The 24,057-nt window shown below is 35.0% G+C and overlaps 1 protein-coding gene across 1 annotated transcript in view; it reads right to left on the bottom strand.

Annotated features, from left to right (window-relative positions):
* The window catches only part of UBR3 (ubiquitin protein ligase E3 component n-recognin 3), a 229,040-nt gene that overhangs the window by 117,441 nt on the left and 87,542 nt on the right, over nucleotides 1-24,057 (bottom strand). The window contains exons 12-20 of the mRNA XM_077751180.1: nucleotides 19,270-19,356; nucleotides 16,213-16,278; nucleotides 16,040-16,129; nucleotides 14,873-15,001; nucleotides 14,153-14,205; nucleotides 13,917-14,050; nucleotides 13,471-13,556; nucleotides 11,819-11,960; nucleotides 9,171-9,267 (exon numbers count right to left, since the gene is read on the bottom strand). Of these exons, the coding sequence (XP_077607306.1) occupies nucleotides 9,171-9,267; nucleotides 11,819-11,960; nucleotides 13,471-13,556; nucleotides 13,917-14,050; nucleotides 14,153-14,205; nucleotides 14,873-15,001; nucleotides 16,040-16,129; nucleotides 16,213-16,278; nucleotides 19,270-19,356 (884 nt within the window). The remainder of the gene's footprint in view (nucleotides 1-9,170; nucleotides 9,268-11,818; nucleotides 11,961-13,470; nucleotides 13,557-13,916; nucleotides 14,051-14,152; nucleotides 14,206-14,872; nucleotides 15,002-16,039; nucleotides 16,130-16,212; nucleotides 16,279-19,269; nucleotides 19,357-24,057) is intronic.

Here is a 24,057-nt window from a genome sequence, read left to right as displayed (position 1 = left end):
CCATACTGAGAAAAGTATAATGGGGGAAAAATGCTTCAATCAGTAAACCATATCAAGCAATATTTTTTTTCAAGTGCATTATGACAAGATTGGGTTTTTCCCAATAATGCAAAGATATTTGGATTGTATACTATCATTTATAGAGATGCAAGAAAAGCACTTAATAAAATTAAAAATTCAATCATAATAAAAATTCCTGGGAGGCTTGCAATAAAAAAGAATTTCCTAAATCTGATAAAGGGTAGCCACAAAACCACTAAAGTAAACATTATATGTAATGGTGACACATGGAAAGTGTTAGGAACAAGACAAGAATGCTTTTCATTGCTGCTCTTATTATGTACTATAGTTGAGACTCTAGTCAGCAAAGACAAGAGAATATGTAAAAACAAAATCATCATTATTCCCAGATAATTTAAGGGTCCACATAGAAAATCTTTAAAAATCTATGAATTATTAGAACACATAAGAGCCCCCAAATCAATTGCATTCTTATTCACTAGAACAAAAAGAAACTATAATTATAGGAAATATACCATATATCTATAAAAATTATAAGATAATTCTGAATAAATCTAACAAAAGATTTCCAAAACCTTTTCAATTTTATTGAAAGAAATTTAAGACAACCTAAATAAATAGAGATACACACTATGTTCATAAATGAGAAAATATATTACTGTTAGAATGGGATTTCTACTGACTAATGAATGGATAAAGAAGATGCAGTATGCAGATACAATGGAATGTTACATATCCATGAAAAAGAATGAAACCTTGCCATTTGCAATGACACAGATGGAGCCAGAAAGCATAATGCTTGGTGAAAAAAGTCAGTCAGAAAAGGACAAATATCATATGATTTCATTCATATGTGGAATTTAAGAAACAAAACAAACAAGCAAAGGGGAAAAAAGTAAGAACAAGAGACAACTCAAGAAACAGCCTCTTAATAACAGAGAAGAAACTGATGGTTACCAGAGGGGAGGTGGATGGGGGGATGGGTTAAATAGGTGACTGGGGATTAAGGAAGGCACTTGCTATGATGAGCACCAAGTGATGTATGAAACTGCTGAATTACTATATTCTATACCTGAAACTATTAAAACACTGTACATTAACTAACTGGAATTAAAATTAAAAACTTAAAAAAAGAGATGATCTAGATAATCAGTACAATTTCAGTAAAAATCCAACATGTTTCATCATTAACTTTGATATGATCATCATAAAATTCTAGGCAAAGGGTCAAGAATAAACAACTTATAAATAGAAGAGAGAAGGAGGAGAAGAGGAAGAGGAGGAAGAGGAGGAGGAAGAAGAGGAGGGAGGAGAAGGAGGGGGAGGAAGAGGAGGAGGAAGAGGAGGAGGAAGGAGGAAGAGGAAGAGAAAGAGGAGGAGAGGGAGGAGGAAGAAGAGGAGGAGGAAGAGGAGGAGGAAGAGAAAAAGGAAGAGGAGGAGGAAGGAGGAGGAGGAGGAAGAGGAGGAGGAAGGAGAAGGAGCAGGAGAAGGAGGAGGAAGAGGAGGAGGAAGGAGGAGGAAGAGAAAGAGGAGGAGGAGGAAGAAGAGGAGGAGGAAGAGGAAAAGGAAGAGGAGGAGGAAGGAGGAGGAGGAAGAGGAGGATGAGAAAGAGGAGGAAGGAGGAGGAGCAGGAGGAGGAGGAAGAGGAGGAGGAAGGAGGAGGAAGAGGAAGAGGAGGAGGAGGAAGAAGAGGAGGAGGAAGAGGAAAAGGAAGAGGAGGAGGAAGGAGGAGGAAGAGGAGGAGGAGGAGGAAGAGGAGGAGGAGGAGGAAGAGGAGGAGGAGGAGGAAGAGGAGGAGGAGGAGGAAGAGGAGGAGGAGAAGGAGGAGGAGGAAGAGGAGGATGAGAAAGAGGAGGAAGGAGGAGGAGCAGGAGAAGGAGGAGGAAGAGGAGGAGGAGGAAGAAGAGGAGGAGGAAGAGCAGGAAGTGGAGGAGGAGGAGGAAGAGAAAGAGGAGGGAGGAGGAAGGAGGAGGAGGAAGGAGGAGGAAGAGGGAGGAGGAAGAAGAGGAGGAGGAAGAGGAAGAGGAAAAGGAAGAGGAGGAGGAAGGAGGAGGAAGAGGAGGATGAGAAGGAGGAGGAGGAAGGAGGAGGAGCAGGAGAAGGAGGAGGAAGAGGAGGAAGAGGAAGAGGAGAAAGGAAAGAAACAATATTTGTGATAGTATGGTATCAGTTTACAGAATGAACAGAAGAGAAATAGATCTATCTACATGATACGGTCAATTGCCTTTATTCACAGCAGTTATGCTCTATAAAGTTGCCACAAACACCACAAACATCACATTGAATTATTGCTCCTAGGAGAAATACAGAACTAGGTTCCTGCAAATCTGGGGTCAATTTTGCTAATCAAAATTCCAAGTTATAGTATATTTGCCAATGTCCTTGCAAATCAAGACAGTCCCATCGGGGAGCTTGTGTGGCTCAGTCGGTTAAGCATCCGACTTCAGCTCAGGCATGATCTCGCGGTTCATGGGTTCGAGCCCTGCATCGGGCTCTGTGCTGACTGCCAGCTCAGAGCCTGGATCCTGTTTCGGATTCTGTGTCTCCCTCTCTCTCTGACCCTCCCCTGCTCATGCTGTCTCTCTCTCTCTCTCTCAGAAATAAATAAAACATTTAAAAAAACTTTTTTTTAAAGACAGTCCCATCAACACTGAAAACCTGCTCTGGACATAACCCTTTTCTGTAGAACTCTTAGCAAGTATTTTAAAATTCTTCCATCTCATGATCTACAGAAGCTGCTTTGCCTGCAAATTTAACATTTTTCACAGTATGTTATCTTTTAAAATGTAAAGCCAGCCAGCACTAGCAAAGTAGGGTTTACCTTTTTTCTGACCTTTGCTAAACATGATAGTAATTTCTTTGGCTTGCAGCCTCACAACAATGCTATTCACTACACTTTTTTTTTTTTTATCAGTCACCATCTCATGAGTCCACAAATTTAGCTTTTCAGCTTTTCCATAGCTTCATTGCACACTGCAGTTGCTATTTTAGCACTTTTTTGGAATGACCCCATGTACAGATCAGTAAATTTCCTCTACCTTTTTCTGGATGTACCATATTATTGATTCATTTCCACTGAACTCTCAGCCAACAGCATTATAACTCATGAATGAATGAAGGTTAATCTAACAACGAATTTTCTCTGTAAGGCACATCAAAGCCTTCTTGCCCTTAGGAATACCAGATAGCACTTCAGCACTACATTTGGGGACCATTTTAAATAGTAAAATCACAAACTAAAGGACAAAAATGAAAAAACAGCTCTAAATACACCACAAAAAGGACACCTGTTTAAAGTATGAGAGCTGACACAAGAGGATAGAACTTTATTCAACCTCAGCGAGGTGCACTCTGCATGTCTGCACACACCTGCAAATACCCAAGAGAAAGCTTGAAGCATTAATTTGGGGTTTAAAGTTTAGCAAGTAGCCAACTTTGCAAATAATGAGGATCAAGTGTATGTGACAGAATTAGCATATTATAAATCAGTGACAAAGGAATGAATTGTTCAGTAAATGATCCTAAAGCAACTGGTTTTCTATAGGGGGAAGAAATAAATAAATCACTACTTCGTTCCACAAACAAAAATCAATTCCAGGTGGGTTAGAGATCTAAGTATAAAAAGTAAAACTTGAGACCTAACAAACTTTAGACAACCTAATAGAAAAATTAGCAAAGAATAATGTATACACAGTTCTCAGAGCAAGAAATATGAAGAGAAATTAATAGATTTTTAAAAGCTCAACCTCACCTTGTAATCCAGAGAATGCAAACTGAAGTGAGCTACACATTCAGCACTTGTCATAAGTATTTAATTTTACTTGCACCCAAAACTCCAATAGAACTATGGTAATGGTATTTTTTAAAGGATGAAAACCACAAAGATGGGAAAAATCAGGAAAGGAAAAAAATGCAAAATTTTGTTAATTGGAAAGGAAATGAACACATGGTAACTCATCTAGTAGACCCAAGAAAGCCAGATCACAAGAAGGCAATTGGGCAAGCTGAGAATCGACCCAAATAACACTGCAGAACCCTCAAGAGGTCAGAAACTGACAGCACCTGGTACCTCAGTAACTGGATGTCGAGAAACAGATGTGCTTGTCTCCCACTCAGAATTCCCAACAGAATTCTGGCTGGAGAATTCATCTCTGGAAAAGGTAAAACACAAGCACAGTTAAGGGAAGGAGAATGGGGAATTAAAGTCATGGCATATACATTTTGATTCAGAGCCAGGCTTTGTCTCCCCCGATCCAGTTCACAGAATAATGGCAGCCAGACCATTGCCTTCTGGGCAGTAAATGAAAATACTTCTCTGAGGACTCTTTCCAGACAGAAAACAAAGTTCTAAAGAGACTAACAAAGGTTCTCAACACACATGCCTGCCCAAATCACCCTACATTAAAGCTCAGGATCTACTAGCTACACCAAGGTACTCTGACCTCTTTATCACGAGCAGCCAGAATTATCAGACATCTGAAGAATGTTCCTAACATGGAAGCCAGAGACCAAACAACAGAAAACTCAATTCAGAATAAACAGATATTATGTAAGTGGGGAATGGGGGAACTAAAAAATAAAAAATTTATCATTAATATACCAGAGAAATGAGTTGCATCTATGATTCAAGATAAGAAAGACATAAAACTAAATTTGCTTTAAAAAACAAAAAAGCAGGTTTCTATATAATACTATACTAGCTATTTATAAGCCTAATTTTCAAAACAGTCCCAATAGCTTATGATAAAATATTTCAACTATTCTATTTCATTTAGCGTAGATAAGCATTTTGTGTTCATTTTGTTTGTTTGCTAGCCCCTAAATATGCAGCACCTAGATTAATAATGTATTCCAAAATAAAGGTTATATATTCGTTCAAGGCAGCAGGTAATACATCATTTTGACTGCTCTTTTCAAAAGCATTAATAGAATAATGCAAATGAAAAGTTACATGTCAGCAAAAAATTTTCAAGTGACTCAAACCAACACCGAATTGTTGACTAGGTTGAAGCAAAAATGATATGTATATAAACTCATACGTCATACTTTCAAACATGGGCCAGCAGTCATTAACCTTCAAGATGTGAGATGGGAAGAAAAATAACCATCAAAAATTATAGTTGAAAAAACTTACTTTCCAGCTGAATTTAAAACAGCCACTATATAAAAATCACATTTGTGGGTTGGAAAAGGCCTAGCCAATAGTGCCAACACTGCCATTAACCAACATTTTCACTGAATTTCTCTGGGTCACAATGTCCTCAGACATAAAATATAATATTGGTGGTTTTCCAACTGTTGGGTTTGTGTTTATGTTGTTGTTTTTGTTTTCCTTTTAAAAGCTGAACTGCCCACTAAAGGGTATTTGGAAAGGAGCAAGGAAAGCAGTATGAGCTGCCTCCATTCTCTTTAGGCTTTCTCTTGCTGTTGCCCAACCTGCTCTTCCAGTGATGGCCCCCAGAGACACTTTGATGCCACCTGGATAGATCTTAAAGGCCTTTTCCAGCAATAAGATCTTAAGATTCTAAATATCCAAACATTACATACAGCAAATTGCTTGTTCTCACCTAAACACTCAGCACAAAAATTTAAAGAAATTTGTTTTTCATTAATTTAGCAATTACCACCTACAAAGGGCCTAGCACCAAACTTGATTTTAAAGATATAATAGTGTTAATTTATCCAATCATTTTTCACCATAATTCTTCACAAGGACTTTCTACTGCCTTCTGGCAAAAAAAAAAAAAAAGGAATCAGACTCAGTAAAATCAGTTTAGCCACTTTTTGTCCCTTTAAAGTGAAAGAAAATGAAAATGACCAGGAGGTCCTACCACTTCGGGTTATTTCCCGTTGTGCTCTAATAAGAACTGAAACAGTCAACTATACAGCCAAAGATATCACAAACAAAAGATATCACATAAAGAAAGTAGATGCTATTATTTCACATAGAAAATAAATTCAAAACAAAATTAAAGTTTACATAAAAACTAATATACTTATTCATAGGTATGATATTTAAGCACATAAAATGTTATTAGATGAATATAATACTTTATACATAAAATTTCGAGGATTAACTTAACATGATTAAAAAGTTTTAGTCTGAAGCTATAGAGTATATTTATTTGTCATCTGTTATTTTTGCTTTATTTAAATACATATTTCTTGGGACACCTGGATGGCTCAGTCGGTTAAGCATCCGACTTCAGCTCAGATCATGATCTCGCAGTTTGTGAGTTTGATCCCCGTGTCAGGCTGTATGCTGACAGCTCAGAGCCTGGAGCCTGCTTCCGATTCTGTGCCTCCCTCTCTCTCTCTGCCCCTCTCCTGCTCACCTCTGTCTCTCTCTCTCTCAAAAATAAACAAACATTTAAAGAATTTTAATAAAATAAAATTTTAATAAATACACATTTCTTTTAAAACAAAGATTTTCAAACTGCCAAGAAACATCACTGCACTTCAGAAATTTCTAAGAAATTATAAAGATATTGTACAGGAAGGAAACTCAAAAGCCCAATGGGGGACATGAGAGAGTAAGAACAAAAACGGAGAACAAAATAGAAAAGAGGAAAAATAAATAAAAATAGCTCTGAAGAGTAGCTAAAATGAACAATTCAGGAGACTTTAGTTGCTGGCAAGGATGTGGAAAAACAGGCACACTCCTACACTGTTAGTGGGAATGTAAACTGGTGCAGTCACTCTGGAGAACCAGTGTGGAGATTCCTCAAAAAATTAACAATAGAACTCCCCTATGACCTAGCAATAGCACTGCCAGGAATTTACCCGAGGGATACAGTGTGCTGATGCATAGGGGCACATGTACCCCAATGTTCATAGCAGCACTCTCAACAATAGCCAAAACATGGAAAGAGCCTAAGTGTCCATCAACTGATGAATGGATCGAGAAGATGTGGTTTATCTATACAATGGAATACTACATGGCAATGAGAAAGAATGAAATCTGGTCATGTGTAGCAACATGGATGGAACTGGAGGGTATTATGCTAAATGAAATAAGTCAGGCAGAGAAAGATAGATACCATATGTGGATCAGGAGAAACTTAACAGAAGACCATGGGGGAGGGGAAGGGAAAAAAATAGTTAAGAGGGAAGGAAGCAAACCATAAGAGACTCTTAGATACTGAGAACAAACTGAGGGTTGGTGGGGGTTGTGGGAAAGAGGGAAAGAGGGGGGAAAATGAATGATGGGCATGGAGGAGGGCACTTGTTGGGATGAGCACTGAGTGTTATATGGAAACCAATTTGACAACAACTATATTGAGAAAAAAACAATAAAATATTCAAAAAAAATAGCTCTGAAGAATCTATGACTATGTGAAGTGAGGATAAATCAAACTATGATCTGGTTCTAAGCAACTAATAACACAAAATAGATTACAAAACACAAGATACCAGAAGAACAGAAAAGGATACCTCTTGTCAGTATGGGTGTAAACCAGGTTTCTCAATCCTGACACTAATGATACTTAGGGCCGGATAATTCTTTGTTGAGGGGGACAGATCTAGCCTCTACTAGATGTCAGTAACAACCCTCCAACTCTTCAGACAATGCCAAATGTCCCTTGGAGGATAAAAATCGCTCCTGGCTGAGAACTACTGGTTCTCAATGAAGGAAATTAACTGCTCAGAGCTCAATTAAGTCTTCTATGTGAAAAATAAAAGCTACAATGATGTTTGCTTTACAGAGTGCCTGGTGTATAATAAGCATTCAATAAATATGTATTGTTAACAAAATTTCCCCTTTAAAACTGATTACATTAAGTATTTAATGGCTCCCTGAAAACTGTGAAAGTTTCAGCCCAATCCCAGTCCAAATTTCTATTTATTACAAAGTAAAAAAAAAATCAATAATATTTACTATATACATAATTTCTATATATTCAAATGACTAGCCACCATTACCACCCCCTGAGAAAAGGTAGAGCCACTTAACACAATGTTTACGTCACATTAGGTTTTCCATGCAAATGCTTCTTCCAGTCCATCTTTTTTCAATATGAACTACTCCAATTTATTTGTTCAACAAATATATTCTGAATGCCTACTATGTGCATCACTGAAATAGATACTAAAGATGTAAAAGGGAGATACAAAATTATCTTCCCTCAAGGAACTAAGAGTCTAGTAAAAGCCTGCAAACAGTTACAAAACTATATTAAAAAAAAAAAACAACATAAAAAGAGGTTGTTAAGAAACCAGAGTATGGAGAACCTCAGACTACCTCTCCAAGGGTTTTAGAGAAAGGTAAAGAGAGATGGTGATGGCTGACCTAAGCTTTGTTTTGTTTTTGATTTCTAGGGGGTAGGAAGGGGATGCAAAAATTCTACACTACAAATTTTCTTCAGATGGGTCTCTGATAGATCATAAATTCAACATGTATCTATTATTATACTGTATTGGCAAAAAAGAAGTTTCAATTATACCTAATATCTACACTTACACTTTGACAGAGAAATACTTTTGCAAAATCAAAGACATTTGTATCATTTAAAACTTGTTTTTAACATATGCTTCAGAAAAGCACAGTTAAAACATAGTATTATATGAGGTTCAGCAATATAATATTAAAGTTTAAAAATAGGTAGAAACAATACATTTAAAAATAGTCTATAACAACAAACAAAAATGAATACTTCATTAAAATGATATTCTTCAAAACTTTTTTCTGCAATCATCAACATTCTAAACCACTCTGTTAAAAGTTTACAAATAAAATACATTTTGCTTTGGCAATTTTCCCAGTTGTGAAAAACACAGCAAGACTACCACATGTTTTGTAGATAACCATCATTTCTGATATCAGACAATTTTAATCTCTTAACTTGTGCCTCCTCTACTGGTGTGAAAGCAGAACAACACAAAACCAAGTTTTACATTCCACTGGTCAAACAGTAACTAAATAAGTTTGTTATTTTTTTATGTTTATTTGTAAGATTTATAATATCAGATTTTGGATCAAGATCTTGAGAACATAAATATATGGCAGATCTTTTTAATCTTAAAATATCATTTTCTCCTCTAAAGATTGAAAGTATATTTTAATCACTGCATATCACATTTGTATTATAACTGAAATTTTTCTACATAAATACAAAATATCCATTATTATACTAGTATAACAGACTTACAATGCTGTATATCTGTCCATTGCAGACTGCACGTCTCTACGGTAAACTGTTCGAAGAATGACCATGACGGGGTCAAACTCCTGATCCCAGACTTCAGCTATTATTCAAAAGAAAGTAGAAACAAAACACTGACTTCTTAGGAACAAAGTCAATCTCTGATGACTAATTACGTTTAAGTATATTTTCAATTTATAAGATGAGATAGTTGAATTTGATCATATTTTTGCTTTAATAAGCTTGATATCATGACTACTTTTCTAAGTCTTAAAAATCACAATTTCATCATTATGCATGTTCTTTTTAAGTTCAGTAAGAACTAGTGAGCAAAAAGTATTATAATGTAAAAAAAGAAGTATTACAATGTGATAATGCTTCACCATAAAAGTTTAGTGCATATTTTTTGTAAGTGCCAATAGAATGTAAGAAACAAAACACATTAACAAATTTGAAAACATTCAAAGATAAAAATGTGAAAGCTAGATTAAAAAATTAATGAGCTGCTGATTTTCAAGGGTCTTACTTTGTAGTATTTTTGGTTTGTAAAGCATTTTCTGTTATTTTGCTTAAAGTGATCATTGATCGCCTTACCTTCTTCATAATTAGGAACCATTACCCCATATGTGGTATGTGTACAAGTGATGGTATACAAGATGATTTTAAGTGTACAGAGCTTTTATTTTAACAATTATATAATTATATTAACATGTACTAAGAGATTATACATTGCATATAAAACTCATGATCTCATAATTATGCTTAGCATGAGGTGTAATTTAAAGAAGTGAATCCACTTAAGGAAATACAGCATACTATGTATACAGTAATAGAGATGGTATTTAGATGTGGCAAAAATCTACAGCATGGGCTGAGAATAATAATTTCAGAAACCATTGCCTTAAAAGTGTTACTTTTCTTAGATCATTTTTTCCCATCTCATTCTAGCAGAATTATTAATATCTGAAAACAGTAAATAGCTTAAGCTTCTCTCTAAATATCTACTATAATTCCAATTTCCTGACATAAGAAACTGTTAACAATTGTCCCTAGTTTCATATAACAGATTATTCATTCATCTTAAATTATCATAAGTATGACTTAAGATAGGCCTTCACAAAGACAAAGACCTTTGCTCTTATTTCTATTATCATTTATTGTCCTTCACTTTTAAATCTATTAATTTGTACAATTAAAATGCCAATGCTTTTATCAGAATTAGTAAAACCACATCAATAGAAGACAACTTTTAGCGATTAGTCTGGCAGGCTTTAGTGTTCTGTGGATTCACACAGAAGTTATACTGGGGCCTCTTCAGGAGCAAGGCGATGACAAAACCGTTGAGAAGCCACGTCCACTACCTGCACCCACTTTAACAAGAGCAGATTTGCTTTTATTGGTTTTGTACAACAAATTTAGTTACGGTGTAGTTGCCCAAAACTAAAGACTTTTCAACCACTTTTTAAAAAGCTTTAAAAACACTGATCTATTCCAACTCTCTCCTTTTTACAAATAAGATATCAAATCCAAAGTTAAGAAACTGCTTTTCTCAACATCACACAAACTGGCTAATCTCATCTTCAAAAGCCCAGTGCTCTACCTCAGTGTCTGAAATTTTACTGTGCATGACAATCATCTTATAGAGCTTGTTAAAAAAGCAGATTCCCAGAATCCATCCCGAGAGATCCTGATGAGAGCAGACTGGGGCAGAGGCATAAGAACCCACATTTTTTATAAGGACCGAAAATGATTACAACAGAGGTATCCTAACATTACACGGTAATAAGCAGTGTACTATGCAATAACGCAGCTCCACTTGAGAAGTTCTCTACGATAGAGAAACACTGCACTTTTCCTTTAATGGAATACACACTGCAACCAGAGATTCTGGATTCATCATTGTGAACTCCTGGAAAAATCCCACACGAGAAGGCTTATTCTCCTGGGTTTTGCCCAACATCGTACATGTTGTTCACAATTTCAAAGTGGGCATCAGTTTTTCAGCTAGACAATGAATACTAAGGAAGTCAAGAAGCATGTAAGTTGTACTTCCTTCAAGTTTTAACTTAGATTAGTGAACATGTGGAAGTGAAAGAGACAGGATGGTGAAAGAAGACTTTACTACCTCTGACGCTTGACAACCATGTCATCTATGAAGCCCAAGAGAAGACCTTGGAAAACCAACCACTCAAGGAAAAGATTTTATGTATTTACAGAGGATGTAAGAAAATGTAATCAGTATTATATACGGATTTTAATTTTAACTGTTTCAAGTTAAATTTTGGGTAGTGAGAACTATTTCAAAATCAAACTTAGTGAGTAACTAGATTTTTAAAAAATTTAAATACATATTGTTTTATAATTTCTGGCTCATTTACAGCTCATTCATGTATAAAAATGAGCTAGAATTCATATATAAAGTTCCTTTTCTAATTTAGAGTCATCTAAGAAGGTTTCCTGTAACATAAAACCAAAGATGTGTAAATAAATGGAAGCAGTATCACCATATACCATAAAAAACAAACATACACCTATAGGAAAATTGAGGAATAACTCAAAGACAAATAAATAAAAAGCAAAATATTTTCTTTAGGTACACAACTTACTTTCAGAAAACCAATTCTGAAAAATTGTATTTACGGATATAAACGTACCTTTAGGAGTGTACATGCCTTGCTGCATAGAACCTCCAGGTTCAAAAACAGGAGCCTTAAAATCAGCTACAGCTGATAAAACTGATTCAAAGCTGTAACTGCCTGGAATAATGCCACTTTTGGGATTTGGATTTTCTGGAATATGATGTATGTGTCAAGAAAAAAAATTAATGGCTATAAGCTTCATAAAATTACCAAGGAACTCTACAGTTTCTAAGAGTAATTGGCTGTAATATGTAATACTGGCCACAAGAGGGCCATATAATACAAGAGTTCAGTAATAACTTTTTATTAATTGTGAATTTTTAGAATATTTTTAACCTAGAAGCCTACTAATAAATTATGTGCTAAAATAGTTTCCAAGTTTATACCTTCCCCAAAACAAATTAACCAAAATTTAAGAAATGAAAAACTTTCCTCTAAAATTGATATTTCTCCCTGTTAAGAGAGGAGCAAACACAAGAGGAGCAGAGAGAGAGAATCTTAAACAAGCTCCATGCTCAGCATGGAGCTCAACACGGGACTCAATCCCACGACACTGGGATCATGACGTGAGTCAAAATCAAGAGTCAAATGCTCAACCTATGGAGCCACCCAGGTGCCCCTCTATTTTCATCAATTTACAAATAATATTATACTTTCCCTTAGAGAATCAAAAACAGTATGCTAAAAATTAGCCAATATTTTTATGACTAATGGTTATTTTTCCAAAAACACAAAATGCCATCATCAAAAAAAAAAAAAAAAGATGCTAAACAAATTTTTACAAAGAAGGGAACCAGGAAACCACAAAGATCCTTTCCCAAAGATTTCACGTTAATTAATTAACTTTTAAAATTCAAAGCTAGAGGAATGTTTTTGCTGTTAACAGCACTGATACACATTATATAACTGTTGAATGAAATCATCAAACAATATCAAATTGCTGCTGCTTATGAAAATCTTCAAGGTTATCAAATGGCATTCCAAAGGAGTTATTTCACAAAATTTTAGCCAATTATCCCAAACATATTCATAAAATACAAAGTAAATTTAGTCCAAAATTTAAAAAATAAATTTTTATCACAAAATAACACAATCTTTGTCTAAAATTTTATTAACAACTTAAAGAATTATAAAATGTCTGTTGTATGCTCGGTCCTATACAAAGAACCATACTTTTTAAAGTTTAAAGAACCATACTTTTTAAAGTTTATAGATGATAATCTTTGCCCTTAAAAAAACCTCTTGGTTTAAGACTGAATTCTAAGAAAAAAATTCTTAAAATGTTTAAAACCCTGGTAATAATTATAAGGTATGCCTATAAACTTTAGCCATGAATTCCAACCTAGGTATACAGATAAAGGAGACTTTGCTGCCTCTTAAAAAGTGTCCAGATTCCTTTCACTAATGCTGCCCTAGAAGGTCAGATCCTGAGGTGCCCAGAGCCATCAGCTCTAACCACAGCTAACAAGAGCTCACTGAGAGGTGACAATGAGAGGCCAAACCATCTGCCAACTAGCCCTGAACAGTTAAAGCTCTTTTTTCCCCCACATTATTTTTCAACTCCAAAAATAATTTTTAACCACAAAAGTGATATATCTTTAACCTGTAAAAATTACTTACCACTTAGATCCTATAACTAACAGAAACTTAAGCTTTTAAAAGGATATGAGGTCCAGCAATGAACTGTGTGTCCTGTCATTCATACACAACTGGGCTACCATCTCTGCCCTGAGAATCTCATCATCAGACATTCCTAAAACAAGTAAAAAGGAAATTTATAAATCTGAATATATGTAAATTATAAAACAACTTACCACACTTTTTATTAAGCTGTTTTAGCAAAAATGAGATGCTTCAAAAATTAAAGAGCAAAGAATGCAATGCCCCAAATATAACCAGTTTAACTAACCTGCTGTTTGCAGCTCCCTTAAGTAAAGGGGTTTTTAAGGGATATTATGAAAGGAGTAATAACTGTACATGTCAAGAGTTTGAAACCATATTTAATTATATCCAAATCCTTTTCTTTTTTCCATAAGCCAGTTACTACCAAGGGAGAGGGGAGGAAACAGAGGAGAACACTTAATACCCAAGCATTAGTAGGAGTGCTTTTTACCTAAATGTAAACGAAGACTTAAAAGAATCACAAGAAATGTAAGAGCGCCTTCTAACATCGATCTCTCATGCTCTGCATCAAGTACTGTGTTTTGATGTTGTGAAGCCATTGTCAACAAATCCACTACCTTAAATCTATAATAAGAAATATTTGAGACAGATTTTTTTTAAGTTAAAACAAAATCAACTTAAATTCCAAATACTTCCTAATACCTGTCTTAATAAAATTATGCTCACCTTTCAAAGACAGATGAAATAAAATAATCTGGGTCAAGTCTAGAAGCACAAACCTTTAAAAGACAAAAAACAAACAAACCCAGAAACTTTATTTCTCAACATTCAGTTTTACTTCTTGTATTAATCATGTGGTTTGTTAGTTTCCTGTGTCTTATGATGTTTTGACACGTGGGGGGCATTTACACACCTGGGGAGAGACCACCCCTCTCTGGGCTAGCTAACAACAGTAAACATTTCTAAAGGAATTTCTAAAAACAGTAAACAACTTGCCTGGGGGCAAATCTCTTACAGGTAAGTCAATCACCTCCTTTATCTAACTCTCACACACCAAGCCAATATTTCCCCAACCCTAAAACAACCCAGGGCCAGGTACCAGATAGTTGGGGACAGTTCCTGATGCCCCAAAGCCCATCAGAATTTATTCAAATTAGCCAATCCTAAACTGCTTCCCCTGCCCTGCCATGCCCTTTCTATGGATACCCCCCAAAAGATCCTGCTCTAGGATTTACCCCTTGTTCCTGCCTCTTGACCAAACTCTAATGCTTCTTCTACGGTTCTGTTGTGGGGTGGCATGCCCCCTTCTCCTGGAAAATTTAAGTAGCAAATTCTTTCAATAGCACTGGCCTCTTCATGTCATCGAGTCACCCCTATAAACTAAATGCTGCAGGTACAAATGTGACACTTCTCTAGAATAATGTCTGCATTATCAAATTGGCTTACCTGCAATAAGTAAATATCAGGGTCAATCATGGAATTACAGAAATGAGACTGGACATAGGTCATAGCTTGTCCTTTGATTTGTAGACCATTTCTTACCCACATATTGCTGTGGATTTCAGCTAGACTTGCCTAGTAAAATAAAAATTAAGTAAATTGGACAAAGAAGTATTCTAAATTCAATCTTTATAAAACTCATGTTATAGTGAATAATCAGTTCAAAATATGTTGTAACTTAATCACAGAATGAGCCTGACATTCTGCCTCATGTTAGTTTAAAATATTCTATTCAAATACATACTTTGAAATTTTTAAATTTGTATAAAATTGTACTTTATACAATCCCTTCTTTTGGAGTTTATACATGAGTTAGTATGATGATTCCTGGATACATTTATAATAATTTTAAATGAAATCTTTCAACTTACATAATGCTTAAAGAAACACACAAATAAGCATAAAACAAAGCTAATTGTTCCAATCAATATAATCTATATCTTTAATATATCCTAACTCAACCTTCAACCTAAATTAGTAACTTTTCAAATTGGCAGATAAGAGAAGGTCAGATTAGAATAAATTTTATTATATTGATGTTTAATTCTTCATGTATTTGTGTCCTGTATCAACTTCATCTCTTATTTGTTCCTAACTCCTAGTGTTAAAGTTCAATAATACTTAACAAATCTAAAATTGCCAGGAANTCCCTGTACTGTACATAAAAGGTTGGCCCATAAAATTACAGTAATAGAACTGAAAGAAACCATAGTGCTTATGCAGAAATATTCTTCTCTCTTTTCTTTCCTCTCATTTTCCAGATAGGGAAACTAAGAATCAAGTAGGTAGGTTACCCCAAACAACATGGTTTTAGTAAAATAGAAATAGCACCAATGCCAGAACTCTTTTGCATCTCCTGACTCTCAAAACAGTGCTGTAGTATGTTAAAAACTTCCCTATAATATGGTGAAGAGAATCTCTGGGGAAATTATAACTCATTGTAAATCTCACAGAACAAAAAACACCAAAATATAATCTGGCAAAAATACTCAAGTTTAAAAAAAGCTTTTCAAACATTTTGGCTATAATAACAATGTAAAACCGTAAAATAAAACGAAGAAATCATCTAACCAAGAAATTAAATTCGAAACTTTTTAAAGCCTGAATACATACTTGAATTTGGAGTGGGTGAATCATTAGTTTCATTAACATTTCCTGATCAGGTAAAACAGAATCCAAATCTAGTTCTTGACATTTCACAGCCTAAAAATTATGGGAAAAAATAATTCAATACTTATTCCCCAATATTAAAAAAAAATACCAAAAGTGTTTAATGATAGTCTTACCTTACTCAAAAACATAGCATAGTAACGATGAAGGGGCAGATGAAAAGTGACTTGGTTAGGTGCTGGCTAGAATAAAGAAATAAAATCCATAAGTCAAAGAAGGTTTTACACAAGTTCAAAGAAAGTTTCAAAATGTGAAAACCACACTTTCAACTTGATTTATTCCTATACCATTTTAATCAAAACTTAAAATTTTAGATTAGCTTTAAAAAAAAAAACCCTGTATAGATAAATTAATTCCATTTTATACCCCTAAATCCAAGTTTCTGAAGGCAGAAATTACATACTACTCAACTTTGAATCCTCTGAAACATCTAGCATTGAACAAGGGATGGAATAGATTTCCTCCTACAGTATCCTATTTGGGAATCTTCAAACGCATGCATGCCAAACATGATGAGAGTAGTAAGAACAATAATCACAACTGACCATATTCACATTACCTCATTTAATCCTCACAAGAACCCTGTGGAGTAGAAACTATTAATGTTCTCATTTTATAAGTATAGAAATTCAAGCTTGGAAACTTAAATAACTTCCTAGAGTTAACAAACAGTGAATTGAAGAGCCAGCCTGAACTCCACTGTTCTATTCAGAGTGGTAAGAGGCTCTATCACAGTCCTAAAAGTGAGGTACAAGTGACGGGCCTATGTTCCTTCACAAGCTGGGTGAGATGCTCTCCATAACAGCACTGAAAACACAGCCTCTATAAGAAGACTCAGTACTATATATATCAAAGAACTTTGGCATTCTTATGAGAGAAAGAGTGCAAGTGTGCGCATGATTTGGGGAAGGGCAGAGAGAGAGAGGCAGAGTCTCCCAAGTAGACTCCACAATGTCAGCACAGAGCCCAACATGGGGCTCGAACCCATGAATTGTGAGATCATGACCTGAGCCGAAATCAAGAGTCAGACACTTAATCCACTGAGCCACCCAGGCACCCCCCCATACCTTGTTTCTATATGACTGTTTGATTTGCCTTAATTCAGTTCAAAAAATATTTATTTAACTGTGCTCGATTGCCCCAATAACTTCTGACATCCACCAACAAGGATGGTAAAAGAAATATTTATCACAAATGTAAACTGTGCCTCTTAGTCAGTCCTCATTGGCTACTATTACTACCTTTAATAAACAGATGAGGAGATGGATTTAGCAATGTTAAAAAAATTAAAAATTTTTAAAATTTTAAAAACCTATCTAGGATCACACAGCTCATTGGATTGTGGCTGAGCCACGATTTATACTTCAGCCTGCTTGACCCAGAGCTCTTTCCAAAGCCAATAGACAGCATCACTGAAATACTACCAGACAAGGAGCTGAGAGATGTGAGTTCTGGACTGAGAACAACCAATAATTTGCTATGTAACTATAGGCAAGTGATTTACTATCTTTGCATCTCCATTTTACATCTACCAAAAAAAAAAAAAGAGGGAAATAAAATACCTTCTCTACCTCACAGGGTTGTTTTGAGGAACAAATATGTCAAAGCACTTTAAGAAACAAAAGCCTTTGAAAACACCCTAAAAAAACATACCATATTACGTGATTCCTTAAGTTCTATACTTATTTTCTCTTCTATTAAAAATCTATTTAAATTCTTTATAATATTTAATATATTCCTAAAATATTTGTGTGAAAAAAATGTAGTATTTCCTCAAGTTCAGCTGCTCTATATACCATACATGATTCTAACTGTGCTTAACTCCACCCCTGAGCTCAACTGTTAATTTCATGTTAAAATACTTCATAACCCTCTATGTGTAATAGAGTTTTCCCCTCCTTCAATCAAGGTGTTGTCTTAGAGATGCTACTATTTTAACATACTTCCTAAAGTTGCAAATAACAACAAGAACTGGATTGAAAGAAGCTCCAGCTGACCAACTAATCCTAGAGTGCAAAAGAGTTTTAAAGCAGGTTGAAAGGAAGAGGGGTTCTGTGGAGGCACAATCTGAATCTAATCATGGGACAAACCCAGACTGAGAGATGTTCTACAAAATAACTGAACCAACTATACTCTTGAAAATGTTATTGTCCTACAAGGCAAAGACAGAATGAGAAACTGCTCCAGGAGGAGACTAAAGACACGATAACCAAATGCAATGTGTAATTCAGAATGGGATCCTTTTGCTATAAAGGACAACACTGGACAATTTATACACATGAATGAGTTCTAAAAATTAAACAGTAATAATATATTAATTTAATTTCCTAATTTTTATAGTGTATCTGTTTATATACGAGAATGTCCTTGTTTGTAGGAAATGCACACTGAAGTATTTGGGTGTAAAGGGCATCAAGTCAACAACTTAACTCTCAAATAATTCAACAAAGTTCTTTGTACTCCTCTCCAACTTTTCAATAAGTCTGTGATTGCATCAAAATTTTTTAAAAAGGCGAAGAAAAAGAAAGAAAAATCCCCCCACCTCACCAAAGATAAATAAATAAAATAGCAAGAGTTCTATCTGCCCAGGATTTAGAAATCAGATGGGGGAGTTGGAGTTGTCTGAAATATGGTCCTCCTTCTGCATGTGGCATATTCTAAACTCACTTCATAAGAGAAATAAAAGGGGCTTCTGATAGGAAACTTGGCTAATTACAAGCAGCCCTTGTTTAATCCATGCAGAGTATGTTCTATGCCAACTCTTAGCGCATTATTAATAACAATCACCTTTGTTCAAGCCCACAAGAGAACACTGACCAATTAATAAAGTCGTAACACCCTTTCCATTAATCTCCCCATCCTATTCACATTTGCACTGTCACCTTTACCCCTCTACATAAAACTAATTTTCACTCCTGAGAAATATGGAGACATGTACATTTAGTAACAGAAAAAGAAATTATGCTCTTCTCTAGGAAATAAGCAAGTACGATTAGTACACTTTACAATCTCCAAAATGTCAAGGAACTGATCTCCCACTTTTTTTTTTAAGCCTAATCATACTACATTCATTTCAACATATTTCCCTTATTCCATGATATTATTTTCAGTGTTAAATGACGGCTAACACTATTTTTCTTAATTACCTTAATATATACCATAAATATACATACCTCATCTACGAAGTTAATAGCATCAAACCAATCTTGAAGAGCTTCAAGGCAATATCTAACAACATTTCGGGTGTATTCTTGAGTTTCCTAAAATAATAAGTTATTTAAATTTTACAGTACATAAATATGTATATTTTCAACTTCCAATTATATGTAATACATAAAAATCGTATACATAATGGTAAAAAATATATATTTTCAAATTAACCACAAGTGAAATTTTAAGAAACCTTTCACAAATTAATAGTAACAAGTGACAATTATGAAAATTAAAGAACACAACATGCTACCTTTTCTACTATATAGTCTTAAAAATTAATCAAAGCTGAAATAGGTTTATGTGTTATATATCAGGTTCCACTTGAAGAGATTCCAAAAATATTATACGCTCCCTCATATTACTGTTTAATGGATATAGTTTCTTTGGGGATAATGAAACAGTGTCAGAAATGGATAATGGTGAAGGTTGAACAACACTGAAAATGTACTTAATGTTAATGAATTGCACACCTAACAATGATTAAATTGTATGTTATGTATATTTGCCACAATTAAAAATCATAACAAACCAAAAAGGAGGAGGGGGCAGAACAAAGAAGTACTATAAGCAGCCTATGAATATCTTAGCTTGCTGAGAAGAAAGAATAAGTGCATGCCATTTAAAACAGGCAACAATAAAATGGAAAATCATGACAGTCTCTCTTAAAAAAATATTAATAATGGGCAAAGAATTTGAAAGATATTTCTCCAAAGCAGATCTACAAATGGCTAATAAGCACACGAACAGATGCTCAACACTGTGAGGCATTAGGAAAGTACAAATCAAAGCCACAATGAGATATCACTCCACACCTCTTTGGAAGGCTCTAAGTTTTCAAAAGCAAAATAAAAAAATGTTGACAAAGATGTGGAGACCTGGAACTCTCATAGATTGCTGGTGGAAATGTAAAATGGTGCAGCCACTTTAGAGTTAAACACAGAGTTACCGTATGATCAAACAATTCTACACTCATACCCAAAAGAATTAAAAACATGTTCACACAAAAACTTACATACAAATGTTCACAGCAACGCTATTCACAGTAGCTTAAAAAAATGGCATCAACCCATGAATGGACAAGTAAAATGTGATATATCTGTGGAATGAATTACTTCAGCTATCAAAAGAAATGAAGTACTGATACATGCTGCAACATAGTTGAACCATGAAAACATTATGCTAAATGAAAGAAACCAGATACAAAAAGTCATATATTGTATGATTCCACTTATATAAAATGTCTAGATTAGGCAAATTCATAGAGACAGATGGGTGATCAGTGGTTTCCAGGGGATAAGAGGAAGTTGGGATTGAGAGGTATGAAATTTCTTTGTAGGTGGGGTGATTAGCAGAGAATTATTGGTAATGGTTACATAGCTTTGTGAATACACTACACTACTGAACTGCATACTTTAAAATGGTTAAAATAGTGAATTTTAGATTGTGTAAATTTGATCTTAATAAAAAAAGGTTTTAAAAAAGACATTTTGAAAGACAGACATTTTGGGGCCTTAATGTATAATAAAAGTGCAGGTAGCATCAAAGTCAAGTAGGTTAAAATCTTTTAACATATATAAATTATCCTGTGCCTTTAAAGAAAAAGTCTCACGTTGTTGCCTTCTTCGCCCTGCTCAATCTCCCATCCTGCTCATTCTTCCTTAATATTACCATGTAGGTTCACTCTACCATCCAGACCAAATATCACTTATCTAGTTTCCTTGGCAAGAGTGTCACCCTGTTTTAATCTACCCTATATGAAATTCACCTTCATAAAAATATTTTATTCATTCTGCTCCCTTATTTCTTACTAAAAAAATTTACTAGCACCTTTAAGTTACCATAAATAATGTGTCATAACCAAGCTAACATGGCAGATAAGTCATGGATAAAGAAACACTTAAAACCAAATGTTCTCCCATTTTATCAAGGGTTTGGGCAAAGGTGTATCATAATACCCTCTTGGCACAAGTATACACAGATACAGCCCTTCTGAAGAAAACTGTGAAAAGCATGCATTAAGAGGCTTTAAAAAGGTTACAAGTTAATTCCATTCCTAAATACAGCATATTTAATAATCATGTTCAGATCATCTCCCACCACTAACACATCCACCCAAAAACATTCAATGTACATCTTAACGTACTAGTTTTATAACCTTTTGAGTCTGTCACCCATATGCAAAAATGGACATAATACTATCTACTTCCTAATACCGTGAAAGAAGCAAATGGAATAATGTTTGTAAAATACTCTGTCAAAGTCTAGCACTATGTCTTAACACGCAGTTAAGCGCTTCAAAGAGTCAGGGCCAGATTCATGTAGTAACCTAAAGTTGCCACTAGATGGAGATTTTGCAACTTATTAGTGCTGTTAGGAAGCCAAAAATTAGCAAGGTGCTGGAACTGTGCCATCCCTTTCAACCAATCCATCTGTTATTAACCTAGTATTATTTGTTTAACTAGCCCTTTGCATTTTGAAGAACTGAACAGCATTTAGGGCAATCATACAAAGAAAGTAACCTATCAGGTAAAGTTCTTTTCATTGTTAATTCTTTAGCTTTGTAAGAGAATAGAAACAACGAAATAGCTTACTTTTTTTTACATTAATTAATGGTCTTTCTTCTAGCTTACATTTCTAAAGCCTAACAACACTACTGCTAAAAAAAAAAACTCTAGACATTCTTGCTCAAGAAACAATTACAGCAAAATGGTAAAGAGTACTAGTTTTGAAATCAAATGGATTTCTTTTCCAACTCAGCCTCTATTAAAGCTGAATAAACCTAAGTCACACTATGTCAAACATTGTTCTTCACACTATATTCTTTTCTAATCTTCATTACGTCTCTTATAAAGTAGACAGTATCATCTCTTTCTTTCAGAAGTTATTTAACTTCTAGTTAAATAAACATTATTCTCTTTCTGAAAGAAAAAGATAAGGGGCATTCAGATACCGACTGTTAGGCTAACTTGGTTAAGCGTCCGACTTCAGCTCAGGTCATGATCTCATGGTCTGGGAGTTCTAACCCCACGTCGAGCTCTGAGCTGACAGCTCAGAACCTGGAGCCTGCTTCAGATTCTGTGTCTTCCTCTCTCTCTCTCTCTCTCTCCCCCCTTCCCCTGCTCATGCTCTGTCTCTCTGTCACTCAAAAATAAACAAATATTTTTATAAAAATTTTAAAGAAAAAGGTGATACTATCTATAAGAGATGCAATGAAGACTAGAAAAGAACATAATGCAAAGAATATACTGTGAAGAACAATGTTTGACATAGTGTGGGCGCTCATCAAAAGAATGTCTTATTTAGGAACTAAATACTCCCTTAACTGAGGAACTACTCTCTCAGAATCTACCAGGAAGATATGAACTTGTTTTCTCCCTGTTCTTTTCACTTCTTACAACACACTATAATCTTGACCTTCAAAGCTGAAAATTAAACTACTGTCTAGAAACAATTAGTTCTCATTATCACAGACATAAACATAACCCCAGCTTCAAAATTCAAATTCATCCTAAACATGATCCTCCCAAAATACTGATCTTTTCACATTAACATCATCATATCAACCTCCCTGTTGCATCGCTGTCTTTTATTGGCTTATATGATACTGTGTTCCTCTGGTTTTTCTCCTCACCTTTATCTCTGATATCAAAATGTTAGTTCTTTCTTCAGGGTCCATTTCTCTTCTCTCCTTACTTGATCTCATCCCATCCCCCCAGTGAAGAACACCATTCACAGTACCAAGGGTCTAAAACATATAACCTTAGTCCAGAATTCTCTTTTGAGCACAATACTAATTAGTCCCCACACTCATTACTCTCACGGCAACCTGTTATTTTCCTATAGAGCACTTACAAAATGAATCTGTGTGTTTACCTACTTAATGTCTATCTCCCTGACCAGACTGCCCCATGAGAACAAGAACCATGCCTATGTGGTTCAACACCAAAAACCCAAGAATCCAGATAGTGTCTAGGTCTAAGAAGAGCATTCAACAAACATGTTTTTTCAGTGAATGAACAAACGAACCAAATATCATAGGGTTTTTTTTTTAATATAAATGCTATAGTGGAAATTAAATAAAGTACTAGGGAAAACACTGAAACTAGAATTGTAAGCCTAACTGAAAAAACTTAAATCAGCAGATTCTACTGATTCTACTCCAGCTGAGTAGCATTTTTTTAAGAGCTAATACTAATGGTTCTTCACTCTGGTTAGAAGTGAAGTTAGAAGTTAGCCAAGGTCGACGTATAGGNTCAAGGTCGTTCTGCACATCAAACCAAAATCTCTGACAGTGGGGCTTAGGCTATGTATTTTTAAAGCTTCTCAGATGATTCTCATGTAAGGCTAAGCAGAAAGAATGAGAGAATATAAGCCAAAAAAGGGACTAACTTGAACAAAAGCACAGGAATCAAGAAAGGACACTGCATGCAGTATTCAGGAGGCTCAGTCAGTTAAACCTCCAACTCTTGACTTCAGCTCAGGTCATGATCTCAACAGCTGTGAGATAGAGCCTCCCATAGAAGTCTGCACTGAGTGTGGGGCCTGCTTAAGATTCTCGGGGTGCCTGGGTGGTTCAGTTNGAAGACATGGAGATAGATGGAGGGGCATATATGGAAGATGACTTATCAGAGAAAAATTAAGGGCAAATGATGGAGGATCTTTTTAAATTTTTTTAATGTTTATTTATTTTTGTTTTTTTTTTTAATTTTTTTTTTTTAATGTTTTATTTATTTCTAGGAGAGAGAGAG

Source organism: Crocuta crocuta, unplaced genomic scaffold (assembly GCF_008692635.1).
Source record: "Crocuta crocuta isolate KB4526 unplaced genomic scaffold, BGI_CrCroc_1.0 scaffold219, whole genome shotgun sequence".
NCBI classification, from domain to species: Eukaryota; Metazoa; Chordata; class Mammalia; order Carnivora; family Hyaenidae; genus Crocuta; species Crocuta crocuta.
Note: the sequence above shows the minus strand (reverse complement) of the source record. Positions and strands in the feature narration are given on the sequence as shown.